The sequence below is a fragment of the Chrysemys picta genome, chromosome 1 (genome assembly GCF_011386835.1).
Source record: "Chrysemys picta bellii isolate R12L10 chromosome 1, ASM1138683v2, whole genome shotgun sequence".
Taxonomy (NCBI): domain Eukaryota; kingdom Metazoa; phylum Chordata; order Testudines; family Emydidae; genus Chrysemys; species Chrysemys picta.
Genome location: NC_088791.1, coordinates 87,222,091 through 87,249,482, shown reverse-complemented (window position 1 = coordinate 87,249,482; position 27,392 = coordinate 87,222,091). Strand labels below are relative to the sequence as shown.

Here is a 27,392-nt window from a genome sequence, read left to right as displayed (position 1 = left end):
CCAATTTTATTTTAAACAATTTATTTAAAGGCTGCAATTCATGAAGAAAATAATTTATTATTGTTATATTCAAAAGTATGCAAATATGTTTATAACCATTATAAGTCAGATTGCTGTTATTATGGCTAGCATAAACAAGATCTAGGCAACACTTTATTAGCTGTTATTTGTATGTAAAGAATTACAAAAGCTTTAGCAAATGCATCTTATTGACAACATGTAGTGATGCCAAATCAGTGAGATTTATAAACCAACAAAACTTAGAACTGTGAATGTTTCCTACTGAAAAACAGTTTTAAAAATCCAAAATGTTTTTCTGCTCTGGCAAAGCATAATTTTCAATCTTACTCTCATCCCATTTTTATTATGGAGTGACATTCTTAGCAGTTTCTCTCTAGATAGTCTTCTCCCTAGTAATGTCAGTTAGTTCTCCACTACAAGCCCAATTTTTGACACATATTCCTTAATAATAACAACTACAGAGTTAAATCAAACCTACTGAAATGTTATGTGTGTGATCTTGTGCTAAGGGAGAATTTTTTGGGACAATCTGAGGCAAATCAGACAAGATATTTGGGGAGACAATGTGTGAGGGGGTTAAAAATAAGGTGTCTTTTACATTTTCAAATTGCCTAACCTTATCTGATCTTGCAAAATCTCAACAATTAGCTTCATTTAGAAACTACGAATATGTTTTGTTCAACAGTGATTAGGGTTAGTTATGGGTAGAACTCCTTTTTTCAGGCCCCAGTCCTGAAAGTTGTTCTTCACAGGCAGATCGTCACAGACTTTAATTGGGCTTTATACAGAAACATTATGAACAATTTGCGAGACTGGGGCTTCAGTGTATATGTTGCTTTTCCCACCCTGTCCCCTGTTGAAGTGTTTGGTTTTGCATCAGGTAGAGGACATCTGGTGCATGAAAATAAACACGCGCATGTTTGTGGTCAATCTCTCTCCTACAAAATGAATTTGAAATGAAATGAACTAGTTCTATAATATCCAAATAGTGAATTGTATGTTACATATACTGTACAAGACATTAAAGAACAGAGGAGTTGCCTCTTCAACTAAAAGGACACAGTTTGATTCTAGCTCTTCCTTTTATGAAAAGTGCACTACAAAGGAATCCACCAAAAGGGTGTATTTACTATACCAGCACAGCTCCACAGAGTTAAGAACCATGAGAGTTGAACAATGCTGAGTCATGTCATGAGGAGAATGCCTGCTGAGAACTGGTGTTGAGACACAATGAGCTAAACTCTACCTTGATGTAACTCCATTGACTTCACTATTTCCTAATCAAGTCATCTAAATGCTACCCAACGAACAAGCAATGCATGCCTACTTTGAACTGTCAGACTACTGACACTTCAAAGAATACTGCTGAGTTCCATCACCACACAAACTGCCCTGACTTTCTAGAGAGAGTGAGAAGATGAATGTGGAATGGCTTTAACAGGAAATATCTGTGGTTTGACATGACATACATCAAGGATTATCAGGAATAGTTTGGAGGTAATAAAAATCAATTATGCCATTTTGTAGGGGACAGAGTACATAATCCACCCTTCTGTCAGTGTAAATGATTTTGTGACTTCAATAAATTAGTATGATGCTATAGTGTATACCACTCCTTTCCAGAGGGGTCTCTAGATTCCAGTTAGGGTCCATATGTGCTCTAAGGCTTCTTCACAGGGTATGTCTACACTGCAATTAGACATTTGCAGCTGCCCTTGCCAGCTGACTGGGGCTTGTGGGGCTCAGGCTAAGGGACTGCTTAATTGCAATGTAGACATTCAAGCTCAGGCTACAGCCTGAGCTTTGGGACCCTCTCACCTCCCAGGATCCTAGAGCCTGGGCTCCAGCCCAAACCTAAATGTCTATATTGCAATTAAACAGTCCCTTAGCCCGAGCCCAAGTCAGCTGGAACAGGCCAGCTGCAGATTTTTAATTGCAGTGTAGACATACCTATAGAAGGTTTTATAATGCCTAACCAGGATAGGTGATACAATGGAATAGACTGTAGAAAATATTGTAATATATAATGCCACAAACATTGTAATAACTCTTGTAAATTGTCTCATTATTTATGGACCATTATGCCATTATTGTAGAATGATGTAATATTTTATAATTGCACAATTAGGGATCAGAGATATTACATTATTGTAGAATGATGTAATATTTTATAATTGCACAATTAGGGATCAGAGATGTCCCACCGAAATATTTTAAAATATTTTTAGAAGAATTCTAGCATAAGCCTAGATCTAAGAGGTGTGCATCCTGTTTAGTTTGCCTTTTGATTAATATTTTGGGGAAGGGATAAATAGAAAATCAGATTTTCAAACCATTTTTTTCTTGCCACGTGAGGAGAAATATTCACATGTTTTTGTATGTGGATAGTAATATAGTAAAAAAAAATAATGTATGCACAGCTCCAGAATATAAATCTCTTGCGAACCAATAAAACATGTTTTTTTTCCCCACAAAAAAGAAGAGAGAGAAGATAAGGTCAGCAGCCCTTTCAGTTTATAAGTAAACCACTCAAGGTTCACTAAATTCTCTTCTAAATTTCGAATATAAATAGATTGGTTTATATTCAGGTATCACAGATATATTTAATTGGTTCTATCATGCTTAGCACTGGCTCTCTATTCAAACTGTAGATTAATGTCGATAGTAATTTCTTACTTTTATACACAGCCTTTCATTCGGAAGGAGCCCAAAGTGCTTAACTCCACACATTTAGTATCACTGAAATGCAGCCACCTCTGGGGTGAAGGGCACCAGATAGGCAGAATGCTAAGACCATTAAAACATCCTATCTGGCTTTTCAAACAGAATTGTTCGCCTCTTACTTACACATCATCTTACTATTGCTTTAAGCCATTCTAAGGTTTATTGCAGAAACATAATACATTAACCTTAAATAATTCAACTTTTACAGTCTTTGATCAAGGGTTGTGCTTTCCTCTGTAACTGATGTTGCAGCCATGAAAAAGTGAAAACACAAAATGAATTATCCCAATAAAACAGTAATATAATGGTTTCACAGAATGATTTAAGTAAAATCAACAAGGAGACCTGAATGAATACATTTACTGTGACCATTGATCCCAACACTTACATGGGAGTTGTACTTGGAATGACTTTGGCCCAAAATGTTTTTAGTTTTTACCATGGTTTTTCCACAGTGTCTAATTATAACTGCTGTAAAAAAATTATAAATTAATTTAGTAAAAGCCATTTAATAGTGAGGGCAATTAACCACTGGAACAGCTTACCAAGGGAGGTAGTAAACTTATCATCACTTGGAGTCTTTAAATCAAGACTGGATGTTTTTCTAAAAGATACACATAGTTCCATCCACAAGTTATTGGGCTCAAGAGTGTTGACTTATGTAGCAGGGAAGGATAATTCCTTTATTTGATGCAATTACCTACCAACGTGCCCTGGAAGAACCACCTCTAGAAGTAAGAGTTATTCAGCTGCTATGTCCTTGTCCTCTCTGCTGAACCACCACCACCAGATCACTAATAACGGTGAGGGGCTTTTTTTGCCACGTGCGGGCACTGTTCACTGGAAACCAGTCTAATACAGTGGGCACACTTAAAATGTTCATTCTAGTTTTAGAGATGTGATCAATTTAAGAGGTATTCCTTATAAAATTATATTAAAATGATGACTGTTACTAGTCCTCGCACTGGAAAGAACTTTTTAATTGCACCCATGCATTTCCCATAGGCCACCAACAAGCCATCAGATGGTGACCACTTTCAGTCACTACTGACTTGGATTAGATGCTGAATTGACAACATAGACGTGAAAAGCTCTTATACTATTTATTACCAGTCCTTTCAGCTACTCAATGTATCCTCATGCTGCCTTCTCAAGAAATGAAAGAGATGAAATGTAATACTCTACAGATTAAAGAATATTTGCTGATCCAAACTCAGAAATTATGACCAGGGATAGTGCTTATTTTAAATCAATGGTTTGTTTTGCTGCTGACAACGACGATGATTGATTGCTGGATGATAGGTTTAGGTGGACAAATACTTTTGCTTTGACAGTCAACACTGCTGTAAGGCAATGTATACTCTATATCCACAAAGGAATGAAACTACCAGTGTGTCCCAGGAAAAATAATCATAGAATCATAGAAATGTATGACTGGAAGAGACCTTGAGAAGTCCTCAAGTCCAGCCCCTTGGGCTGAGGCAGGACCAAATAAACCTAGACCAGCCCTGATAGGTGTTTATCTAACCTGTTCTTAAAAACCTTCAATGATGGGGATTCCACAACCTACCTTGGAAGCCTATTCCAGAGCTTAACTACCCTTAGAATTAGAAAGACTTTCCTAATATCTAACCTAAATCTCCCTTGCTGCAGATTAAGACCATTATTGTTTTGCTACCTACCTTCCATGGATGTGGAGAACAATTAATTCCTGTCCTCTTTAGAACAGCCGTTAACATATTTGAAGATTGTTATCAGGTTCCCCCCCCCCTCCCCCCCAGCCTTCTTTTCTCAAGATTAAACATGCTCAATCTTTTAACCTTTTCTCAGAGGTCAGGTTTTCTAAAACTTTTGTCATTTTTGTTGCTCTCCTTTGGGCTCTGCCCACATCTTTCCTGAAGTGTGGTGCCCAGAACTGGACACAATTCTCCAGCTGAGGCCTCACCAGTGCCAAGGAGAGTGGAACAGTTACCTCCTGTGTCTTACATACATACGACACTCCTGTTAATACAACCCAGAATGATATTGGCCTTTTTAGCAACTGCATCACATTGTTATCCCATATTCAATTTGTGATCCACTATACCCCCCCCCAGATCCTTTTCAACAATACTACCACCTAGCCAGTTAATAACCGTGCATTAGATCCAAATGCAAAGATCTACAAAGGGTAAGCACTTAAAAGAGCTTTTCAATTAAGACAAAATGACATTTCAGAAATAAATATCCATTTCCCAACTTATTTTGTGACAGATTCATTCATATTTTGTCCTACCTTTGCACCCCTCACAAGTCAGAGCATTATAGTGGTATCCAGATGCTTTGTCACCACACACAACACATAGCTCTTCTCCTTTCACTCTTCCCGTGGAGTGGCCCAGTCTCGACTTCTGGCTACGGGTATATCCACTAGTTCTGTCTCTCTTGTGAAAAAGTTCTCACAGGGGATTCTCCTGAGTTCATACATTCCAGGGGAATACCATTCTTCAGGCTGCTGGGGGTAAAAGCCAAGGTTGGAATAATAAGGTGGTGATGAAATCGGAGGCTGAACTGGGGGGAACGGCATACTGCTGTACTGTGTATAAGGTGACACATCTGGCTCTTGCACTGGAGAACTCATTGCCTCTGTAAGAACACCTACATAATAATGCAGAAACAATATGTATTAGTACTGTTAAACCAGGGTCACTGGAACAGTTGCCATTCCTAAACATATCAGTCTCAGATACTGGAAAGAAATTATTTACTAATCCTAGAGATTGTATTGACTAAACATAAAGAACTCTAAAATAGTCTTGATAATATTTACACTTCCCTCAGCATCCAGAGGCCCCAGTCACAGAAGCCCCTATGCACTAGGTCTGTACAAATACATAGAAAGATGCTCTCAATATAAATTAACATTCTCAGCTACTTTATTACAGTCAATGAAAATATTTTGCACTGCTATTTCCTTAGAAAATCTTGAAAGATTATTATTTCTATAGAGCTAAAAATGTACACGATGCTCTACAGACAATTAAGGCAAAGCAGTCCACGTTACAAAGGAGCTGTCAATCTGAATTAGACACAAAAACACAGCAAAGAAATCCCAAGGAGCTATGGGAAAGAGGAAGGCTACAATAGTAAGATGGAGATACACTTATCTTGTTCATTTCTGTTTTATTTGGAGTTAGTATATCATAGCGTGAGGGAAAACAGCTACAGGAAAAGACAAAAGGTGGGGTTTAGCAAGAGCTGGAAGGCTAACCAAAATAAATGAACCTTTAGGAGGGGTCTGAAGGGGAAGAGTGAGGTTACATGACACACAGAATCAGGGAGGATATTCCAAGCATAGAGGACGATGTGAGATACAGGAGGGGTTCCAAACTGTGGGTTGCGGGCCAAAGGTAGACTGCGACACAGTTCTGGATGGTCCACTGGCATAGCCATGGGTGGAGTTTGGTAAGGGCATGAGGGGGGGGGGTTGGTATTGTGAAGTGGACAGCAACAGAGTGGCTGCCAGCAATGACCCTTTCCCAGGGCCAGATGCATTCAGTGCCCTGGTAGGTGGCAGAGGGCAAAGCGAAGCCGCTGGGCAGTGCAGGGAGGGCAAGGAGAAGAAGCTGGCCCCCTGAGGCAGCAGCTCTTGGGACAGCTGGAGGAGACTGGAGAGTTCGCAGCTGTTCCCACTCCGAGCCACTGCACCCTGAGATTCATGGCTGGCAGGCCCCCTGAAGTATCAGCCCCACAGCCTGTCCCTGGGACAAGGGCTCGATGGTGCCGCTCTGTTTCCTCCTGGACAATGCCATGATCAGGATCATTATAGGTAAGGCTAAGATTTAATAAAAGTCATGGACAGGTCATGGACAATAAACAAAAATAAATAAACAGGCCTGTGACCTGTCCATGACTTATACTACACACCCTTAACTAAATCTGCTGCTCTGGAAGGGGGGCTCTGGGGCACATGCTGGTGCTGGGGGGGCTCTGGGGTGCCCTCTGGTGCTCAGGGTGGGGGCTCCGAGGCACCTGCTTGGGCACCCGTTGGTGCTGGGGGCAGGGGCAACATGGGACTGCCGCTACTGACAGGGGATGGATCCACTGCTGCTGACGGGGGATAGCCCCACGGGCTGGGGACCGCTGAGCTGCTGCTGGTGGGGGGTGGCCCGGGACCACCACTGTTGTGTGTGGGGGGTGCATCTGGCACCAGGGCGCCCAAGCTGCTTGGGCGGCCCTGGGGTCGGTCACATCTGCTGGCTGCAGAAGTCATGGAGGTACTGGAAAGTCACAGAATCCGTGATTTCCATGACAAGCGCGCAGTCTTAATTCTAGGTAACGGCGAGGCCCAGCCCAAGTGCCTGCCTCTGTACAGCACTGGCAGCCCCCAAGCCCTTCCCTCGTTCACCGGCAGAGGGTGTCTGTGAGGTATCCCAGGATGCTGGATGGGTGACTGGGGCAGCGCTGCCAGGTGACGAGCTCAAGGCACTCAGCAGGCTGCTAAGGCGGAGGGCGTCGGCAGGGGCTGGCTGTGGAACCTGCCTGGCCCCTTCGCCCTCTGACTGGCTCTGGTCCCTGCTGAGGTGAGGGGCCGCACATGCCCCGCAATGCCCCTCTCCCAGATAGACACATGGCAGCCTGGGAAGGCCAGGCTGTGTGCTCGGCCGCCCCTTGCCTGATTTCCCATTTGATCAGCCTGAGAGAACAATGACTCGCCTGCCTGGTGGGCAAAGTGGGAGGGGACACTATCAAACTGTATACGCTGATAGTGGGGGGCATACTTTAAAGGTTCATCTACCCCGCAAACAGCTCAAGTCACGGCCCTACCCTGGCATCCCCCATCCCCCAGTCTTCAATCCTGGAAAGCAGTGGGAAGCGTTAATAGTGGGCCACAGTGCCTATTTCAGTTGCACAGGTGGGCCTCAAGGGAAAAAGCCTGGGAACCCCTATGATAAAGTACAGATTAAGGGATAGATTTGTACCCCTTTGGTGAAATGGCTATTGAAGACAAGGGAGTTTTTCCCAAATAAGGACTGCAGCATTCACCTCTTAAGACAACAACAAGTTATGGCACCAGCTAACCAAATGTGATAAGGAATTGAAGCAGTTACTGTAAAAGCAGCATACAACAATGAAGTCCTAGAAATAAATAGCACCAACAGACGGCTCCCTTAACCTTGTACTTTATGTACTTGTTAAAATTCTATTAGTCACTTTCAAAGTGCAAACAAATTAAAATTAAATCTCACTGTTATAAATTATAACCAGTTCAACAACATTCAATACTCCCTCTGTGATGTAGTTTAAATCAAAGAAACATATCAGTAAGTTGAACAGAGAAAAGGAAAGTGGTTTACAAACTACAATATATTTTCTATTCAAGAAAGTCCATATCCTGGTGCTATTGAAGGGCGTGGCAAAATTCGCATTGACCCACGGGGAACTGGCTCCGTGAGAAGTAACAATATTTCCAGGAAGTTACTCAGTTCAGCTTTAGATAACTCCTTTTCTCTCTGTATTTAATGTTGAGTGGGCTTGGAGGAAAGCTTGAGATCTCAGTAAACACTGTTGAGTTCACTGTAACACAATGGCAGGTGACAGCTCAGTTTTTGACATTTCTGCAGTAAGGCAACAAACATTCATCCATGACGATTTGTAAGATTTTATCACAAGAGGCATTTTGTGCAACAAATTGTGTGTATCAAGGTCCCAAACCTGTGAGATGCTGAATGCCCTCAACTCTCACTGAAGTCTATGATGAGACAGATGAGAACCCCTGTAGATAAACAGTCATTGATGAACATTGCTAAATGTACATTGTTTACTTGTACTGCATTTACAAATCAGAAGAAATTTAGTATTTTTTCTGCTTTCCTTTTTGAGGGATAATCACCAGAAAAGAGGGTGTGCCTGGGAACTCTGCGGAGTACTTCTACCAGTACAGAAACAGCCCCCCCAAAAAGGTTTCCATCAATTCAAAGGAGTCAAGAGGAAAAGAGAAGTACCAGCAATAAAAGATAGGAACACCTGCAATAAGAGCAAGACATTATTAGCTATAAAAGGGGTCCTTCTATTCTGTCGCCCTTCAAGCAATACCACAACCTTAACTTCCTGTTTTAACTAAACTCTCATTCCAGATGTCCCATGGCATCTGCTGTGCTATATTTTGCCCTTACCAGCATACAGCACTGCAAAAGTTGACACAAATCACTTTTCAGTATCATCTACTTGCTCAGATGATACATCATCAACATAGCATCCACTCATGTACGGACGTGTACAGTTAGCAAAAGCAGGGATGCTGCCATAGGACAAGCAGACATAGGTATGTCTGGAAAGCTGTGGGACAAAGCCAAAGGAGAATAATGGTGCTATTTACCACTAATAATTATTTAAATTACAGTAGCACTTAGTGGTCCCAAATAATATCAGGATACTAATACATAGTAAAAGATGATCCCTGCTCTAAAGAGCTTCCACTCTAAATAGCCCAGACAAAGAGACAAGTATATTATCCCCTTCTTACCAGTGGGGAACAAAAGGCAAAAACATTTTGTGACTTGCCTGAGGTCACACAAGAAGTATGTGGAAGAGCTTAAAATTGAACCAAGGTTTCCTAATTCTCAATCTCATGCTTTAACCATAAGACTATCGTTGATATCCGTCAGCAGCAGCATAGAAAAACACATGCAACATGTTGTGTTCACCTCCTGCAAAACAATAGAGCCTCAGCCTACAATGAGTTGCTGTAGGCTCTATTGTTTTGCAGGAGACTCCAGTGTAAAACAAAGTTTTTGGTAATTGTGGGCACATTATTAATAAATATTTGGCCCACTTCTGTTAATTATATTTTCAATTTATTGTATCTGCTACTTACTAAGATTGTTCAAAATTCTTTATATAGATAAACAAATGTTATTTTAGTTTCCAACTATACAACCATTGCACAAATCTTTAGTATCTGTTTTGTGGGAACAACTTTTAATTATGTGCACATAATGTGCCATTTGCTAATTTTTAATTATTTGGTTGATTGATTTACACAAACAGTGGTGAGAAGATCCCAGGATTAAAATAAAAAATACGTTATTGATTTTTACCTTTATGTCATTTCCAAGAAATGCTATAGAAGCTTTAAACCACTTTCCTGACCTGCTCAGGGCTTTGAAATAATAGTAAGAGACTGCAGCAGTCCTCGGGGAGGGATAGCTTGCTCAATGGTTTGAGCATTGGCCTGCTAAACCCAAGGTTGTGAGTTCAATCCTTGAGGGGGCCATTTCGGGATCTGGGGCAAAAATCTGTCTGGGGATTGGTCCTTCTTTGAGCAGGGGGTTAGACTAGATGACCTCCTGAGGTCCCTTCCAACCCTGATATTCTATGATCCTCCCAAAAAGAAAAACAAATCAATCCAGGGTTTTACAGTGGGTTCAGTACAATGCTGGGACAGAACTGTGGAAGTTTAGTTAGACATGTACAAAAAACCTCATAGTTATTAGAGCTGTTCATTTGTTTCCAGAAGAAACCAAATACACACAGATCTCTCTATATTTGGCTAAACCTGAATAACCCATACATCTTTATTTCTCTGACCTAGCCTACCCACAATAACACCACATTAAAAAAAATAACTAATTACAGCCAGTCCCTGCTCACAGTAGGGTAAAGGGTGGGAGGGAGAGAGAGACAGATTTTATGTCCACACTTTAAAGTGCTGGTAGGCACTCAGGATATGTCTACACTGCAATTAGACTCCTGCAGCTGGCCCATGCCGGCTGACTCAGGCTCACAGGGCTCGGGCTAAGGAGCCGTTTAATTGTGATATAGACAGTCTGGCTCAGGCTGCAGCCCAAGCTCTGGGACCCTCCCACCTCGCAGGGTCCTAGAGTCCAGGATCCATCCTGAGCCCGAACATCTACACCGCAGTTAAACAGCCCCTTAGTCCAAGTCAGCTGGCACAGGCTAGCAGCTCATTTTTAATTGCAGTGTAGAGATACACTCAGATACCATACTGATGGGGACCTGCCTTTGATTTTCAAGGAAACTTATGCTAGGTCTTGTCTACACAAGTTCACTTTAAGGTGTAGTTTAAAACTGATTTAGTTAAACTAGTGCACTGTGTAGGCTGTGTAGACACTTCTATTTCGTTTTAAATCGGACTTATTTTGGTTTAGTTTAAGGCCATTAGGATTCAGTTTAATTAAGCTAAACTGAAATCACTGAAATTACACTGGTTTAATAAAAATTATTTAAGCCAATAAGTGCAATTTTCTCGTATACACAGGTAGAGCTTGCAGGGAAGTTTCCAATGAAATACTTATTGTCAGAAAATGTCAGTTTGTTGAAACCAAAACTTCTCATGAGAAAGTTTTCATAAATCTCCTGATTAGAAATTTTTTGAAAACTTTCTAAATTGTCAAAACATCCCCTTTTAACATTTTCAAAATGAAAAATTGTGTTTCTTGATTCAAAATGAAATATTTTAAAAGGTTGAAATCAAAATGAAATATTTAGAAATTATCAAAATGAAATATTCTGATTGATCCAACCTGAATTTTGGGGATTATCAGTTTGTGAAAATTATCAGGATTTTGATTTTATTGGGGGGGGGGGGGGGGGGGAGGAAGGAAAGGTTCTATTTTCAGAACGGGAAAATTTCAAAAATCTCCAACACTCTCATGGGTAAGCTAAACCATTCCCACTCAGTTCTATATACAAGGGCTTCTTGAAGAGGCTTACTAGAACAATTAGCTTCTTATAATAAAATAAATTTGATCTTATCTTGCCATCTGGAATGTGCATATGATTTTATTCATGTATTAATGGAGATTATAGACTAGATTCTGACATTACTTACACTACTATAAAGCAAGAGTTACTCTACTAACATCAATGGAGTTACAGTTGTGTAAATCAGTGTCAATGGGATCAGAAGCAGGCCAATTGTCTCTAGTAATGTATTATGTTCTTACTGATCCATTACACTTTTCATATCAGAAAACACACATGTAATCATTTTTGAAATATGATCATTGAAATAAATACTAATAGGGCTGCAAAACTTGTGGGTTATGCTCTGCAAAAAAAATTGCAATTAGAACATTTCACAAAATGTCTCAAATTTTACTAACATTGTCAGAGTGAAATTTTATTTTTTGAATCTGGCCATCATTTTGTGAATACTTTCCCATTATGTAATTGGTGGGTGAGATTTGTTGAAGATTTTCTTTTCCAATATTACATGTGAATATTTTGGGTGGGATTTTAAAAAGCTCTCAGCTTTTGCTTAACTGGACTCCCATTGAAGTAAAAGGAAGTTTTACCATCAGAGTTCGGCCATCACTGAGTGCTTTTGAAAATCTCACCCTTTATTTTCAGTATTACGCTGAAGTTATATACAGGCTGTAGAATTTCTATCCAAAATATTACAGAAGTTACAGTGGTAGTGCATTGGCACAACAAATATTGTCAATATAAAACTATAAGAAAAAGAACAGCAAACAAATTAAACCTTAAGGCCTCGAGCCTGATAATAAAGCTAATGTGAGGTAAGAGTCACACAGAGCAAATGACCTTAAAAGCAGAAAATGTATTTCCTGTGATTCACAGGATAAACCAGAATGGGAAACATAAGCTAATCAATTGGTTTAAGTACTTAAAAAACTATTATCAGGTGTCTAAGAACCTGGGCTAGACAGCCTCTGGTATCAAGCTGATTCATAGACTTTAACAGATATATTGTATAATGTAATAGATCAAACATGAGCTTGAACAATATCCTACCATTAGCAGTCTTCATTCCGACCATTTCCATGACAATTCCTCAAAAACTTGGGCTATTTAACGTGTTGTTCTCTTTACTTTTTCTAGTCAGTACTTATCATCTACACTTCCTTAGTACTGCTTCCTTAATATCTTATTGCTTTTCTCTGAACTGAAAACTAGAACTTCCTTAAGACTAGCTAAGGAGTGATACAGGCCAGAGGTTATATAGTTTACTGATTAACTTCATTACAGTGAAGCCTATTTATAAATGGTTGAGACAATAGCAATGCCAAATTACAGTATAAATGTCCTTTACTAAAATCTGGATACTTTCTCTGAGTGAATGGATTCAAATAGCGCCTCCATTATGGTTTTGTAATTTTTTGTTTTCATTCACATTAGTATTTTGTATGAATAAAAATCTACTACTTTTTTTAGGTGACGAAACTTAATAGATTAACCATTCAAAAACCATTTTGACTGGCTGATGCAGCATGTGTTTCACAGACACAGAGAAAACTATATTATTTTAGGAGGGCCAAATTCTGTCGTCTTTACCCAGACAAGAATCACGTGTTCTAGAAAATTCTTGGTCAATAAAATTGCTCAGGAAAGTGTCCATGATACCTGGCAGTAAGTGTATGTAGAATCAGGCCCCAAAGGTATATCATTCCTTTTATTATTTCACAAATTATGCAGCTTTCAAAGCTAAAAACCTGCATATGAGGAACTGAGCACACAAGTGATTCTCTGTTGTCCTGTCCTATCAAATGACCTTGTGCCACATAGCTTTATTCATTCACCTCCTTCAGGTTTAGTTGAGATATTTCTCATTATTTTAGAACATCTTTCAGGTTACTTCTGCTCCACTGGGTCATTTGTTGTCCATAATTATTGTACATACATAATGTTCTGTTTCAGTTTTTGCTGCTTTGTTTCCCTTTGACTTGGAAGTCGACTACTTGCCTATTTATCATCATGATAATGCCAGATGTTGCAACATCTGCCAGATGGTGCTGGATACAAATGGTTAGCTTCTTCAGCTTATGATCTTTTGGTTGTTAAATAGTTTCTGACAGTTGATTTTAGAGATTTTTTAAAAACCAAACAAAAGCTGTCAGATGGATCCAATCTTTTCAATTCACTACGGAGCTATGTCACTGATACAGCTACTATATAGCATTTCCTTTTGAGTTTTTTTCATTGTCCAGTCATTAAGGGCTGCTTAAATACGTTGCTTTGTTTTCTGCTTCTTACATTAATTTATTCTTGTATCTCACTATCCACTCCAGGGGGTCTTTTAATGAACTCCATAAAAAATACTAACGCCATCAAAAATACTTCTACTCTATTTTTCCCATTCTTCCTCAACTTGTCACATTTACAATGAGTTTGACACATCTAGTTATTTCCCAGTTGTATTGTGTTACATTTCGGGGAGAAATTGCTGGAAATCAACACAAGTTCATAGACTTTAAGGCCAGAAGGGACCATCATGATCATCTAGTCTGACCTCCTGCACATCATAGGCTGCAGAACTTCACCCACCCACTCCTGCAGTAGGCTCGTAATCTCTAGCTGAGTTAATGACGTTTTCAAATCTTGATTTAAAGACATCAAGTTACAGAAAATCCACCATTTACTCTAATTCAAACCAGAAAGTGACCCATGTCCCATGCTGCAGAGGAAGGTGAAAAAAACCCAGGGTCTCTGCAAATGTGAGCTTGAGGAAATTCCTTCCCTACCCCAAATATGGCTATCAGTTAGACCCTGAGGATGTGGGCAAGACCCACCATCCAGACACCTGGGAAAGAATTCTCTGTATGAACTCAGACCCCTTCACATCTAGTGTCCCATCTCCAGCTGTTGGAGATATTTGCTAATAGCAATAGCAGTTGGGCCATATGCCATTGTAGGCAACCTCATCATATCATCCCCTCCATAAACTTATCAAGTTCAGTCTTGGAACCACAATTACAGATTTTTTTAAACTGGACCTCTTTATTTGAATCAATTGTATAATTCTATTTGTCTATCTATCTAAAAACTTCCAGCTCCACAGTATCTGAAGCTGCAAGTCTTAACGTCATGCAGATTAACAAAACCTATACAAGAAGTTCCAAAAGAAAGCTGTAATGGGCTTTATATTCAAAGCATTGCAACCCATTTGATGCCCTAATACCAGATTTTGTGCACCTATATGTATATGTAAGATTTTAGGCATGCAGTCCATACTTAAAGATAAAATTGTTTCATGTCTAAAGACTTGTCCCTTGTAGAAAGGGCAAGGGATAACGGTTGAAGAAAATGTTGGGTTCAAGGGGATTTCACACATATTTGGTGGCTATGTCCTGTTATATTAATTTAGATGGACTATATGGCCACAGGTATTAACAAGACCCAGTCACTGTGCAACATAGAGACCTCAGCCTACTTAGCACCCAGGCAAAGCACCATTAATAATCCTTTTATGCCCCATCTTTGTATTAAAGATACAGAAAAGAAGGGAAAATAGTTAAAGCATTTGAAAAGTAAAGTATTAAAAATGGCTTTCATTTTAATAGCATCCTTTGTTCCCTTTCCCTTTAGCTGGAGACAGTTATTAGAAGGAAAAAAAGAAAAAGAAAAGAAAAAAAAAAGACCTTGACAGTCTCTTAGATGGTATTGAAGATGGTAACAACTGTCCTTTGGGGGTGAGGGTAGGGGAGAATGAAGAAGTTAGCTGAGATGGGCTGGAGCTGTCAGCATTGCTGGTTGTTTTTAAAGTCCAATCCCAAACATATACAAAGGAGAAAGAAAAGTACAGCAAAGATAGAAAATGCAGCTTCTGTCTCTGGTGTTGACTCTCAGTTGCACACTCTCTTCTGGAGAAACACAAACACAGCACGTGTCTCATCAGCCACTCTGAGACCTAACAAACTTGTACCAGCATAAGGCTGTGTAAGGCATTGAATTTAGCTGCCTTTTTCTGGACACAGGCTTACAGCAGTGTTGCAAAATATACAGTCTTGCCCAGTTAATTCAGATTCTGATTAGACGGAAGACAAAAGGAGAGGGATAGAAAAGAGAAGAAATAAGGTGGGGAAAGAAAAGGGCACATGGGGGAAGGGAAATGAAGTCTCATATCCCCGGTGGTGTTCAGGATTCAGCCAGAGCCAGTAGAGATGGCAATGTCATCTGGCCCAATCAGATCAGGACATCTTTCAGGATTAGGGTGACAAAGGCCTGGCATCCCAGGAGACAGTGGGTGTGGCAGACATAGGGTTGCCAACTTTCTAATTGCACAAAACTGAACACCCTTGCCTTGCCCCTTCTCCACCCCTTCCCAGAGCCTCCCCCCCCAGTCACTCCAGCCTCCCCTCCCTCAGTCGCTCGCTCTCCCCCACCCTCACTCACTTTCACTGGGCTGGGAGGCGGTGAGGGCTCCAGCTGGGGGTGCGGGCTCTGGGGTGGGGTAGGGCCAGAAATAAGGGGTTCAAGGTGCGGGAGAGGGTGTGGGTGCTGGGAGGGAGTTTGGGTGCAGGAGGGGGCTCAGGGCAAGGGTAGGGGGTTGGGTTGTAGGCTCCAGGAGGGGGTTCAGGGCTGGGGCAGGGGGTTGGGTTGCAGGTGGAGGTGCGGGGTCCAGAAGGGAGTTAGGGTGTAGGAGGGAGTTCTGACCTGGAGTAGGGGGTTGGGGTATGGGTGGGGATGCAGGGTCCAGGAGGGAGTTAAGATGTAGGAGGGGGTTCCAACCTGGGGCAGGGAGTTGGGGTGAGGGTGTGGGGTCTGGGAGGGAGTTAGGGTGCAGGAGGGGGTTCCAACCTGGGACAGGGGGGTTGGGTGCGGGAGGGGGCTCAGGGCTGGGGCGGGAGGTAGGGGTGTGGGTGAGAGGCGGGGTCTGGGAGGGAGTTAGGGTGCAGTAAGGGGTTCCGACCTGGGGCAGGGGATTTGGGTGTGGGAGGGGACTCAGGGCTGGGGGGGGGTTGGGGGGGTGCGGGGTCTGGGAGGGAGTTAGGGTCGGGGAGGGGGTTCCAACCTGGGGCAGAAGGTTCGTGGTGTTGGCTCCGTCCAGGCGGCACTTATCTCAGGTGGCTCCCGGTCGGCAGCGCAGCAGGGCTAAAGCAGGCTCCCTGCCTGCCCTGGCTCCGTGCTGCACCCAGAAGTGGCCACCATGTCCGGCCCCTAGGTGGAGGTGTGTCCAGGCAGCTCTGCACAGTGCGCGCTGCCTGCACCCTCAGGCGTCACCCTCCGCAGCTCCCATTGACCATGGTTCCCGGCTAATGGGAGCTGCGGAGCCGGCGCTGGGGGCAGGGGCAGCGCGCAAAGCTTCCCTGATTGCTCCTGCACCTAGAGGCTGCAGGAACATGCCGGCCGCTTCCGTGAGCTGCGCACAGCCAGGGCAGGCAGGGAGCCTGCCTTAGCCCCGCTGCACCGCTGACCAGACTTTTAATGGCCTGGTCAGCAGTGCTGATCAGAGCTGCCGGGGTCTCTTTTCCACTGAGCGTTCTGATTGAAAACTGGATGCCTGGCAACCCTAGGCAGCCATGATGGTGAAACTCAATCTATTAGTCATTTTTCCCAAAAGTCTCTTTCTTTAAGGGCCACAAAAGAGAGTGATGTGTGAAATAGCTCATCCTCTCATTATTTTGTCCACCAATTGGGCCTAGTTTCTGACATCAATTTTGATCTCTGGTTCTAAACTTTTCTTGTTCCTCAAGCATGATCTTAAAACAATCCTTGAATTATATATTATATATAAACATTATATATTGTTTGTACTAATTCAGTTTATCTCCCTTTCATACCTTTTCCCATCAACATTTGTATAGGTTATTGTGACATCTTATGAACTTGCACTCACTTTTTACCACTGAACTCACAGTTAGGGTAAATTTGTAGGCCCAATTATTAGAACAGTCTTAAGAGGGGATAATAGATTTAATTTGGTTTATAAAATTATCAACTGCAATTTAGCAATGGACCTCTACATCCTATGACTGGGACTTCCACTGAAAAACCAACAATCTTTAAAATACACTATATTAATAGCTTATTTATTAGCTGTAGCACATTGCTATCACTGGAGGAACATTTGGGAAATATTGGTGATGGAAATACCTATAAAAATTGAAAAAAATATTTTGAAATGTGATTTTGTTTTGGTTGAATTCACTAAAAAATGGTTTCATGCTGTCAAGCTCATACAACTATTCTCTTTTTGTTGTCTATTTACTAATTCATGATAAATAGTTAATAATTAACTGAATTTCCTTGTTATTTCCAAGTGATATTTACACTGATACAAAACAGCCAAGAAATCACTCGACTCAGCCAACCCTTACGCATGCTGAATAGTACTTTACTCCTCAAGTAAACCTAATGACCTCATGATTTCAATTACCATTATTCCAATGCAACTAATCCAGAAGAAAGGTGTTACTCAATATGAGTAAGCATAAGGCCCTAGAGATATAGGGTGAAATCCTGGCCCCATAGAAGTAATTAGCAAAACTCCCATTGACTTCACTAGAGCCAGGATTTCACCTATAAGTTAGAAGTGTTTGAAAACCTGGTTTGGCCGGTTGTGTTGTATCACTTTTCAATTGGCTCAAGGTATGATACTGGGCCATATCCTGGTTCCTATACACAGTTGGTCCCATTCAATTCAATGGGACTTTGTTGGGTAATTAAAATAAGTAGCATTTGGCCAGTGAGGAGACAATGAACTATCTAAATAGGGAAAGAAGGAGGGAGAGAAAAGGCTAGTAATCTAATTCTATTCATTTCAGTTTTAACTCCAGTTTGAAAGGCTTTTCCTTTTCTCTATCATTTCTACTTACCAATAAAAATGAGGAAAAAAGGTAAAGAGAACAGAAAACAAAACACAGGAAACAGAAGAGCTGGCCGAAAAAAAGGGACACATTTTTCACAAGCATTTTTGAGAAAAAAATTGACTCTATTTTTATTAAAAAGAACAGGAGTACTTGTGGCACCTTAGAGACTAACAAATTTATTAGAGCATAAGCTTTCGTGGACTACAGCCCACTTCTTCGGATGCATACAGAGTGGAATAAATATTGAGGAGATATATATACACACATACAGAGAGCATGAACAGGTGGGAGTTGTCTTACCAACTCTGAGAGACTAATTAAGTAAGAGAAAAAAAACTTTTGAAGTGATAATCAAGATAGCCCAGATTGTACAAGTATTCTCACACTTCTTATCAAACTGTCTGTACTGGGCTATCTTGATTATCACTTCAAAAGTTTTTTTTCCTCTTACTTAATTAGTCTCTCAGAGTTGGTAAGACAACTCCCACCTGTTCATGCTCTCTGTATGTGTGTATATATATCTCCTCAATATTTATTCCACTCTGTATGCATCCGAAGAAGTGGGCTGTAGTCCACGAAAGCTTATGCTCTAATAAATTTGTTAGTCTCTAAGGTGCCACAAGTACTCCTGTTCTTTTTGCGGATACAGACTAACACGGCTGCTACTCTGAAATCTATTTTGATTGAAATGTTTTGAATTTGGAAATTTCTCAATCAGCTCTACTGCACACAAGTGTGCTCAAGTGGTGCAATCAGTCATGGATGATGAACCCAACTGTAGTTATTAATGGTGTCAACCAATTTTTTTACCATTGTCAGAATCAAAAGAGGAGTAGTTGACCCCTTGTTGGGTATCCCAAAATTTTGCCACATAAAAAATGCAACTGTAGCTACATCCAATTTCATATGTTTTTATAAGGAAATAAGCTCTATCTTGAAAGTATGTATGTTCCAGCAACAGGCTCCTTCTAGGCACTGGCTAGTTGACTGCCCTCTATTTCCTGGTTCTCTGCTCTTTTATGACTTATTCCCATTGCCCCTTCCTGCAGGACAAGGAAATCCTAGATGCCCTCTGTTTCTACCTTTCATAGAGGTGGTCACCTGGGAAATCCCATGGACCTCCGGAGCCCCTTCTCAGGGACAGTTGTCATAGCAGTGGGTGAATAAGGGAGGAGGGAAGAAGAGGAACTTTCTCTCCATAGGAGGTTCCCATTCTCCTTACAAATAATGTGGTATAGATGCAAAAAGAAGAACAGGAGTACTTGTGGCACCTTAGAGACTAACAAATTTATTAGAGCATAAGCTTTCGTGGACTACAGCCCACTTCTTCGGATGCATATAGAATGGAACATATATTGAGGAGATATATATACACACATACAGAGAGCATAAACAGGTGGGAGTTGTCTTACCAACTCTGAGAGGCCAATTAATTAAGAGAAAAAAAACTTTTGAAGTGATAATCAATTAATTGGCCTCTCAGAGTTGGTAAGACAACTCCCACCTGTTTATGCTCTCTGTATGTGTGTATATATATCTCCTCAATATATGTTCCATTCTATATGCATCCGAAGAAGTGGGCTGTAGTCCACGAAAGCTTATGCTCTAATAAATTTGTTAGTCTCTAAGGTGCCACAAGTACTCCTGTTCTTCTTTTTGCGGATACAGACTAACACGGCTGCTACTCTGAAACCTGTGGTATAGATGGGTAGTTCAATATATTTGTTTGCTGATTTCTTCAAACAAGAGATGCTTGTCGTGCAGAGGTATTAGACATCTGGTTTGTTTCTAAACCATCGGAATGACAAGGTAGATAAATGGAAATTGTTTTCCAGTTATAGAAGACACAATAATAAAGAAATGTCTACATTTTAGTGGCTCTCACATGCGCTGCTCTGGTTAAGGTCACTTTGTCATTCCCAAAGGGAGCACCTCTTTTCAGGAGTTCATAACTCCACAAACAAAATCTCAGTTAAAAAATGAGAGACTAAATAGACATTAACTACAATAGATATATTATCCTAGAAATATATTGTTAAAACAGCAATTTGCAGTTTCCAGCCACCAAAAGTGAAATTGTTTATCCTGAAGGACACACTGAACTTCTTGCAACTATAAATCTTGAGTGCTGATAAAACTTGAGAGCTACCTTAGGATTACCATGGTGACCAGCTTCACAGTGTAAACATGCACAATGACAGCATAACTTTACTAAACAACTAGACCCCAATACTCAGAACTGTACATTCAAAGGGACACTTAGACATACACTTATGGTTCTAACAATGCCTTCCATGTAGCTCTAGCCTGAATGAACTACAAAGCAAAGCCAATACTTGAAAAAAAACATAAAAGAAAAATGTGTTTAGATTTTTGAGGGGTGGAGGATGTTTTGTAGAGAAATCAATTTTGACAGACTTAACAGCTCCTCCTGTTATATCAAAGCCATCATATGTGAGGCATTGCATGAGAAATGTAACTGTTCCAAGTGTCTTTAAAATATAAAATTCCCCTGTAACCACCTTTCGTGTATAAATCTCAATCTGCCAAGGCCCAAATCTGAAACAGTATGTGTCACAAAGACCAAATTGAGGGACACAAAGAAGTATTCATGCACAAAATTTAAAAAGCAGTCAGAGTCATTTCCTTAGTATAAATAACACTCTCTCATCTTGGTTTCATGATTCTGTATTTCTGGTGCAAATAATTTTCAACAATAAAAGTGCGGGGACGCCAAATTTAAGAGAAACATAGTAGCTTTGGGACTAAATCGAGTGACATCCCTCTAAAAGAGGGACAGTTGAAAGTTGTGCATAGGTGAAATTCCTAATTTGAGGCCTGGTTCAATTCCATTATACATTAATTATTTATATTACAGAAATACCCCAACTTCGATCAAGGTTCCATTTTGCTAGGCACTACACACACATAATACCTCACTCTCACAGCACCTTACAAAGGAGGTAAGGATCATTATCCCATTGTACAATGGAGAAACCGAGCCACGGAGAGATGAAGTGACTTGCCCAAGGTCACTCAGCAGGCCAGTAGCAGAACCCTAGAACCCAGGTCTCTTAAGTCCCTGTACCTGTTTCTGGCCACTATGTCATATTATTTATTGCCTCATGCATGTCCTATTGGATTGTACAAGCCTTGCCCCAAGAACTGACACTTTCGGCATCAGTAGGTCAACCTCTTGTGAAGAGAACATGTTTTAAATCAACACACTTCCTTACCCAGCTTTAATCCCTTTTCCGGAAAATATCACTGAACTAATAACATAGTGGACTTCTGGGGCCAAAATCTACTCTCCCACAAGTGAAAATCTGGATTAATTCAATCAAAACCAACAAAATTACTCTGGACTTTTACTGGTGAAAATGAATCCAGAATTTGACCCCAAAATTTGAATGCCACCCTTTTTTCATAGATTTTAGCCTGTGACCATGGGATTTAACAAATAGACAAATATATGTAAAATTGTGGCTACTTATTGCTGTTTTAAAAACTGCACAGTACTGAATTTCCTAAAATATACCTCCCAGCACAGGACGGTGGCTCCAAAGTCAAAGGGGGGGGGGGGGAAATCCCTTTAAACTTTAAGCATTCATAGGTTTAGTTTGTTTCATGGTGGCTCCCAACCTAAACATCTGCTCATTAACATTCCAGTTTAGCCACAGGGGATCCAGGCATACGCTAACTGTTAACAAACTGACGTCGGAAAGAGAAATGATTAATACAATCTGGTGTGATCTTAGCATACAATTTGTACTTAAGATGTGGTCCAAACAGGGAACCTGGCCCATAGTGGAGTATGCAGGAACAAAGCACCCAAACTACAACTTCCTTGAAATATTTCAATTTAGATCAACCCCTAGCCCCAAATTAAATATTTCATTTTGATTTTCCTGGAGAAAAAATGGAAAAAAATCATCAAATTCAAATTTTCCCAGGGAAATTTTCAATTTTATGAAAAGTAAAATTTTCCTTCAAAAAATATTTAGATGCAAAATTCCTTAGTGAACAGGAAAATTCATAAAGAGGAAAAATAGTTTTGTTAAGGCACTGCACTGCCCCTTAGCAGATCTGGGTTCATCTCCTGGCCCTTCCACAGACTATCTGTGTGACTTTGGGCAAGTCACTCTCTCTGTGCCTCAGTTTCCCAGCTATACAAGATGACAGTAACAATAACCTTAATCCCACCTTTGTCAGTCTTGTCTGTGTAGACTCCAATCCTGCATTTCTTTGTGCACAGGCAGACTTCTGTGCCTGCACAGAGTCCCACTAACTTCAGTGGGTCTCCACACAGGCATAGCAATCTCTCTGCATGCAGCAAACTGCAGTGCCCCTGGACCTTCAACTGCAAGCTCTCCAGGGCAGGCACGATACAGTGAATACAGCAATGGAGCCCTTACCTAGTCTGTGTCTTCTAAGCAGTAAATCAGAGGGGTAGCCGTGTTAGTCTGAATCTGTAAAAAGCAACAGAGGGTTCTGTTGCACCTTTAAGACTAACAGAAGTATTGGAGGATAAGCTTTCATGGGTGAATGCCCACTTGCGTCTGATGAAGTGGGCATTTACCCACGAAAGCTTATGCTCCAATACTTCTGTTAGTCTTAAAGGTGCCACAGGACCCTCTGTTGCTTTTAAGCAGTAAATGTAATCCAAATAAATAACAACAATAATAATTAATACAGCAAATGGATCAGATCACCAAGATGGCCCTTTGCAGTTGTCAGTGCAGGTGTCATCAGGTGATGTGGTTACATGTAATCCTCCAAGAATTTTTTCCTTAGCATGTGAGCAAGTTTTGACTCTTATGCCAGGTCCACACTACAGACTTCTGCTGGCAGAGTTACATCAGTCAGGGATATGCTCTGCGCTGCTGGCAGAAGCCTCTAGTGTAGATGAAGCTATACAGGAAAAGCTGTGCTTGTACCAGTATAGCTTGTTTTGCTTGTGAGGGGTGGTTTTACTATACTGGTACAAAGTACAGCTTTGCCAGTATAGCTGTATCCACACCAGAAGCACTTTGTCAGTGCAGCATACTGATATTCCTACACCAGCAAAACACTCCTAGTGTAGACATGGCATTGGGAGACATGCTGTGATGTGGTTAGTTTTGGGTTATGCAAAGTTCCGAGTGGATGCTGTGGAAGAAAGGAAGTCGTGTGAACAGCAAGAGAGTTTGCTTTCTGCCTAGGGCTCGGATTAGTCAATTCTTGTGGCAGAGTTTCTCCCTGGGAACCAGGTGTTGATGTTGGGCTGAGATTCCTGGAAGAAGGGATTGTCCTACATGCTGTTTGACCATTGCATTTTAGTACTGATGCATATGTATAAATAAAGCATGTTACATGTAGCATATCCCCAGACTTCTTGTCACTACTTTTTCCTCCACTGGGAAGCCAACTTGCAAGGCTCCAGACATATGCTCCAACTCAGAAGAAGGGCAACATTGGTGTAGAAGAAAGGGCAGCTATCTTAATTATTTTCTTATTTCCCAGCAATACATATAATAGAAGACAGCTTCCCTGTACTCATGAAATATTGACAGAGTATTCTTCATTCATTAACAAGCCCATGTTTCACATTGGAAAAATGCAGTGGAGTCTCAGCTATGTAGAATTTTGCAGCCTTTATTATAACTTTTATTATGCACTAAAGTTAATAGCACCGTTTTTAATGGTCTCTATAAAAATAGAGCAATGGTTTAAATACCAATTACATTATTTTCATAAATGTATATAAGAAGGCAATATACCTATTTCATAGTATCATTTAGTTATAAATTGACTAAAAATATTTTGTACCTGCTCAGCTTGACATAAATAACTAACCTGAAGATCATTTCCTGCCTACCTAGAATAGACGATCCTTGCTGAATGACTTATCATGGCAGCAGAATAGTGCTATAATAGTAAATGACAAGCTTTGTTAAATGGTGGCACATAACAACACATATTGTGCCTTATTTTGCAATGCATTTAAATGGGGAGTTCTGCATAAAAACTGATTGCACACCATGGACCGTAGTAACTGACTGTAGGACTTCAATATTTTGATTCTAGGCTATTGGTTCAGATATAATTTGCTGGAGATACATTTTAAGCTAATTTGATGACTTACCAAATAAATTAGGACCTTCAGGAAGTGAAAATCCATCAGCACCAGGTAGCTGGGAATGTCCTATTAGATTCATTTCAGATCCCATCTAGTCTTTAATTGAAGAACAATGTGACAGTCAGGGCACAGGCTGAAAGGAAACCCTGAAAGATAAAGAAACAAGGATAACTGAAACAAGATAATAATTCATTTTTGTGTACATATTACAGGCCAGAATTCTGAAGGTTGTTTCAATATTTACTATAACAAACCCTGATGTAAAATTATAATGTACAATTTAGCCTTTTAAAAAATGCTGCGTCTTTTTCTTGTGGTGGCATATTTTATATGTGATCATTCTGCTTTCCACAGAAGGTGATGGGGATTATGCTGTCACATCCTTTCATAATTTCCTAAATAAGTGGCCTGAATTTTTAAATGTGCTGCACACACAGTATTGGGCCTCAATAGGCGCTGTTGTGTGCTCACCACATTTGAAAATCTGGCCACTTATTTAGGTGCCTAAATATGGATATAAAAGCCTAAATTTAGGCTCCTGTCTTTGAAAATCTTGGCCTTTCCATATTTTGAAAAAAAAAAAAAAAAGTTCTCAAAACAAACTTATAGTTTCTCCCATCTTTATTCACAAATTCAGGATTACAGTTTTCATTACAGAGTATCATGGCTCAAGCAGGAAGACAATGTGCTTTAGCAATCAGTATGCACTCTCCCCATTTAAAACACAAAGAGCTTTTTAATTACACAGAGAGAAAAGCTATGAAAAAAAACACAACCATATTGACTAGGGAGACTATTGGTATGTGTGCATGGTTTTCCCCTTTATAAAAGTGCTTCCTTAATTCAAGCAATTTAAAATTTAATATTAATCTAACTGCTGAATTTTCATTGCACATAATGAAAAAACTGAATTTTTTGCTTTGTCTTTCCTGTTCTGTTTTATTATTATGACCCAGTATTCAGAATTTTTTATCAAATGAAGCATTCCTTCACTTTGAAATTATAGTGTGGGTTTCAGACGTCCACTGGTAAATGAAATCAGTGAGTAACATTTTCAAAAGCACCTAATTGGCTTTCCATTGGACTTAGGCTCCTAAGTCACTTAGTTGCTTTTAAAAATTGAACCCAGTATCTGTAAACCAATAAAGGCTGTAGAAAGCTTCCATACCCACAGTGGAAGAGTCTAATAAAGTCTCAGTATATGAAGAAATCCCAGAGTTGAGTCAACTGGCAAGCAGTTAATGCTAGAAACAAGTACAATAAGTGTAGAATTATTTTTACATTGGTTCATAGGGATCTATTAAGCTCTTTCCTAACATAAACCCAGGTCCTCTAATTAGGACGGCTTTTTAAAATTGTCCATTCAGAGATAAACAGTTTACACAGAAATGTCAAATGGTGCTTCTATCATAGACCAGATGATGTTTCTGTGGCAAACATGTAAACCAATTGCCAGCAGAGACTCATGATTCCACAACTGCAGAAGCCTCTCAGTATCTTGGAATGGGGGTAGAGAGCCCATCCCCTCCTGCTCAGCATGGCCACCTCCAAGCCCCTCCCCACTCTATTCCCTGACTGTAATGTATATCACTGGGGAGCGCTGTCAGGGAAAGCAGTGGCCCTCCCACGTCCCAGTGGAAGGGGCAGGGTCCTCTGACAGCCAGGAAGGGACAAAATGGGCTGACCTGCCAAAATATATCTTCTAATGACTCCTAATTAGAGCTGTCAAGAATATGGCAACCCATTGGGAGAGTTTCCCCCACAGAGGATCCAGGGAAGCATGGAACTATAGACTAGCAGCTCTCTCATGAACTCCGCTCAAGTTCCCAAACCTGAAGGTCCCTTACTAATCGCCAGTTATAGGAACCCAGACTGTGTTTCTGTCCTCTCCTCCAGCAGCTTCTCTACTATAGTCACTGCTGCTCTGGGGCGGCACAAAACTCCATTGCTCAGGGCATTTGGAGAGGTTTTCTGCATCTTGCTCCTGGAGAACAGCTGTGGGAGCCCCTTTTCACGTCTGCAAACATGACTCAACAGTCCCCAAGACATATACAGGACTAAGGACTTAGCACCCATCTAACTTTCCTGCAACTGAGCTGGTAATTAGGTGCTATAAATATTTAGTTTTTTTCATATTTCCTTGTCAGTGATAAGCATAATAGTTTACCATTGAATAATTCACACTGCCAGGTCTTTAGGACAGGGATTGTCCATGTGATTGTGCAGTGCCTAGCACAAAAGTGAGAGACTAAATAGACATTAACTACAATAGGTGCTACTACAATACATATTCAAATATTAACAACAGCCAAAAAAGACCTCAGCTTTGAAACATTTTGGCATTCAGCTTCCTTTTCAGTGGCTAGCGCCTTAATTTGTAAGATATGTATCCTGTCTGCATCTGTCCTGTGCTGCAAATAAACAAGCTGGTTCTGGAAGAAGCGCACTTTTTAAACTCTAATACTACATTTATGTTTTTACAATCTTTTCAGACCTTGTAGAGGCTTCTTTCGTGTTCCTTTGAGTCTTCCCCGTTTATCAATGTGTCATGCAAATATCAAATACCACTGTTTAACCTCTGAAATACCTGATCTACTACTCTCTGAAACACTGCAGGTGAATTGACTATGCCACATTGTAAACTTTTATACCTAAGCAGTCTTTTGTTCATAGTAGGGAATCTGGTTGACTTTTGCTGTAATGCCACCTCTCAATATGCTGGGAACGCATCAGCTTACACCTCTCCTACCAGTTTAGTCTTAAAGTTTAGGAGATGGATACTGATCCACTTCTAGCCAAGTGTTTATGGTGATTTTTTGGTCTCCACATAGTCTGACATTTCTCTTATACACTCAGTGGTGTAGACCATTCTCTCAACTCCACAACCAGCTCATCAAATTGCTCTAAAAAATCCAGGCATGACATTTTCTACCACATGCAGCTTTACTGTTATATTTTACTAGAGCCACGCCCAC

The 27,392-nt window shown here is 40.6% G+C and overlaps 1 protein-coding gene across 1 annotated transcript in view; it reads right to left on the bottom strand.

Annotated features, from left to right (window-relative positions):
- Window positions 1-12,662, bottom strand: part of NR1H4 (nuclear receptor subfamily 1 group H member 4) — a 48,379-nt gene extending 35,717 nt beyond the window's left edge. Inside the window, 3 exon segments of the mRNA XM_008178771.4 lie at window positions 5,021-5,140; window positions 5,143-5,382; window positions 12,505-12,662. Coding sequence (XP_008176993.2) covers window positions 5,021-5,140; window positions 5,143-5,382; window positions 12,505-12,535 — 391 coding nt within the window. The 5' untranslated portion in view covers window positions 12,536-12,662.
- Window positions 12,663-27,392: the final 14,730 nt, after the last annotated feature.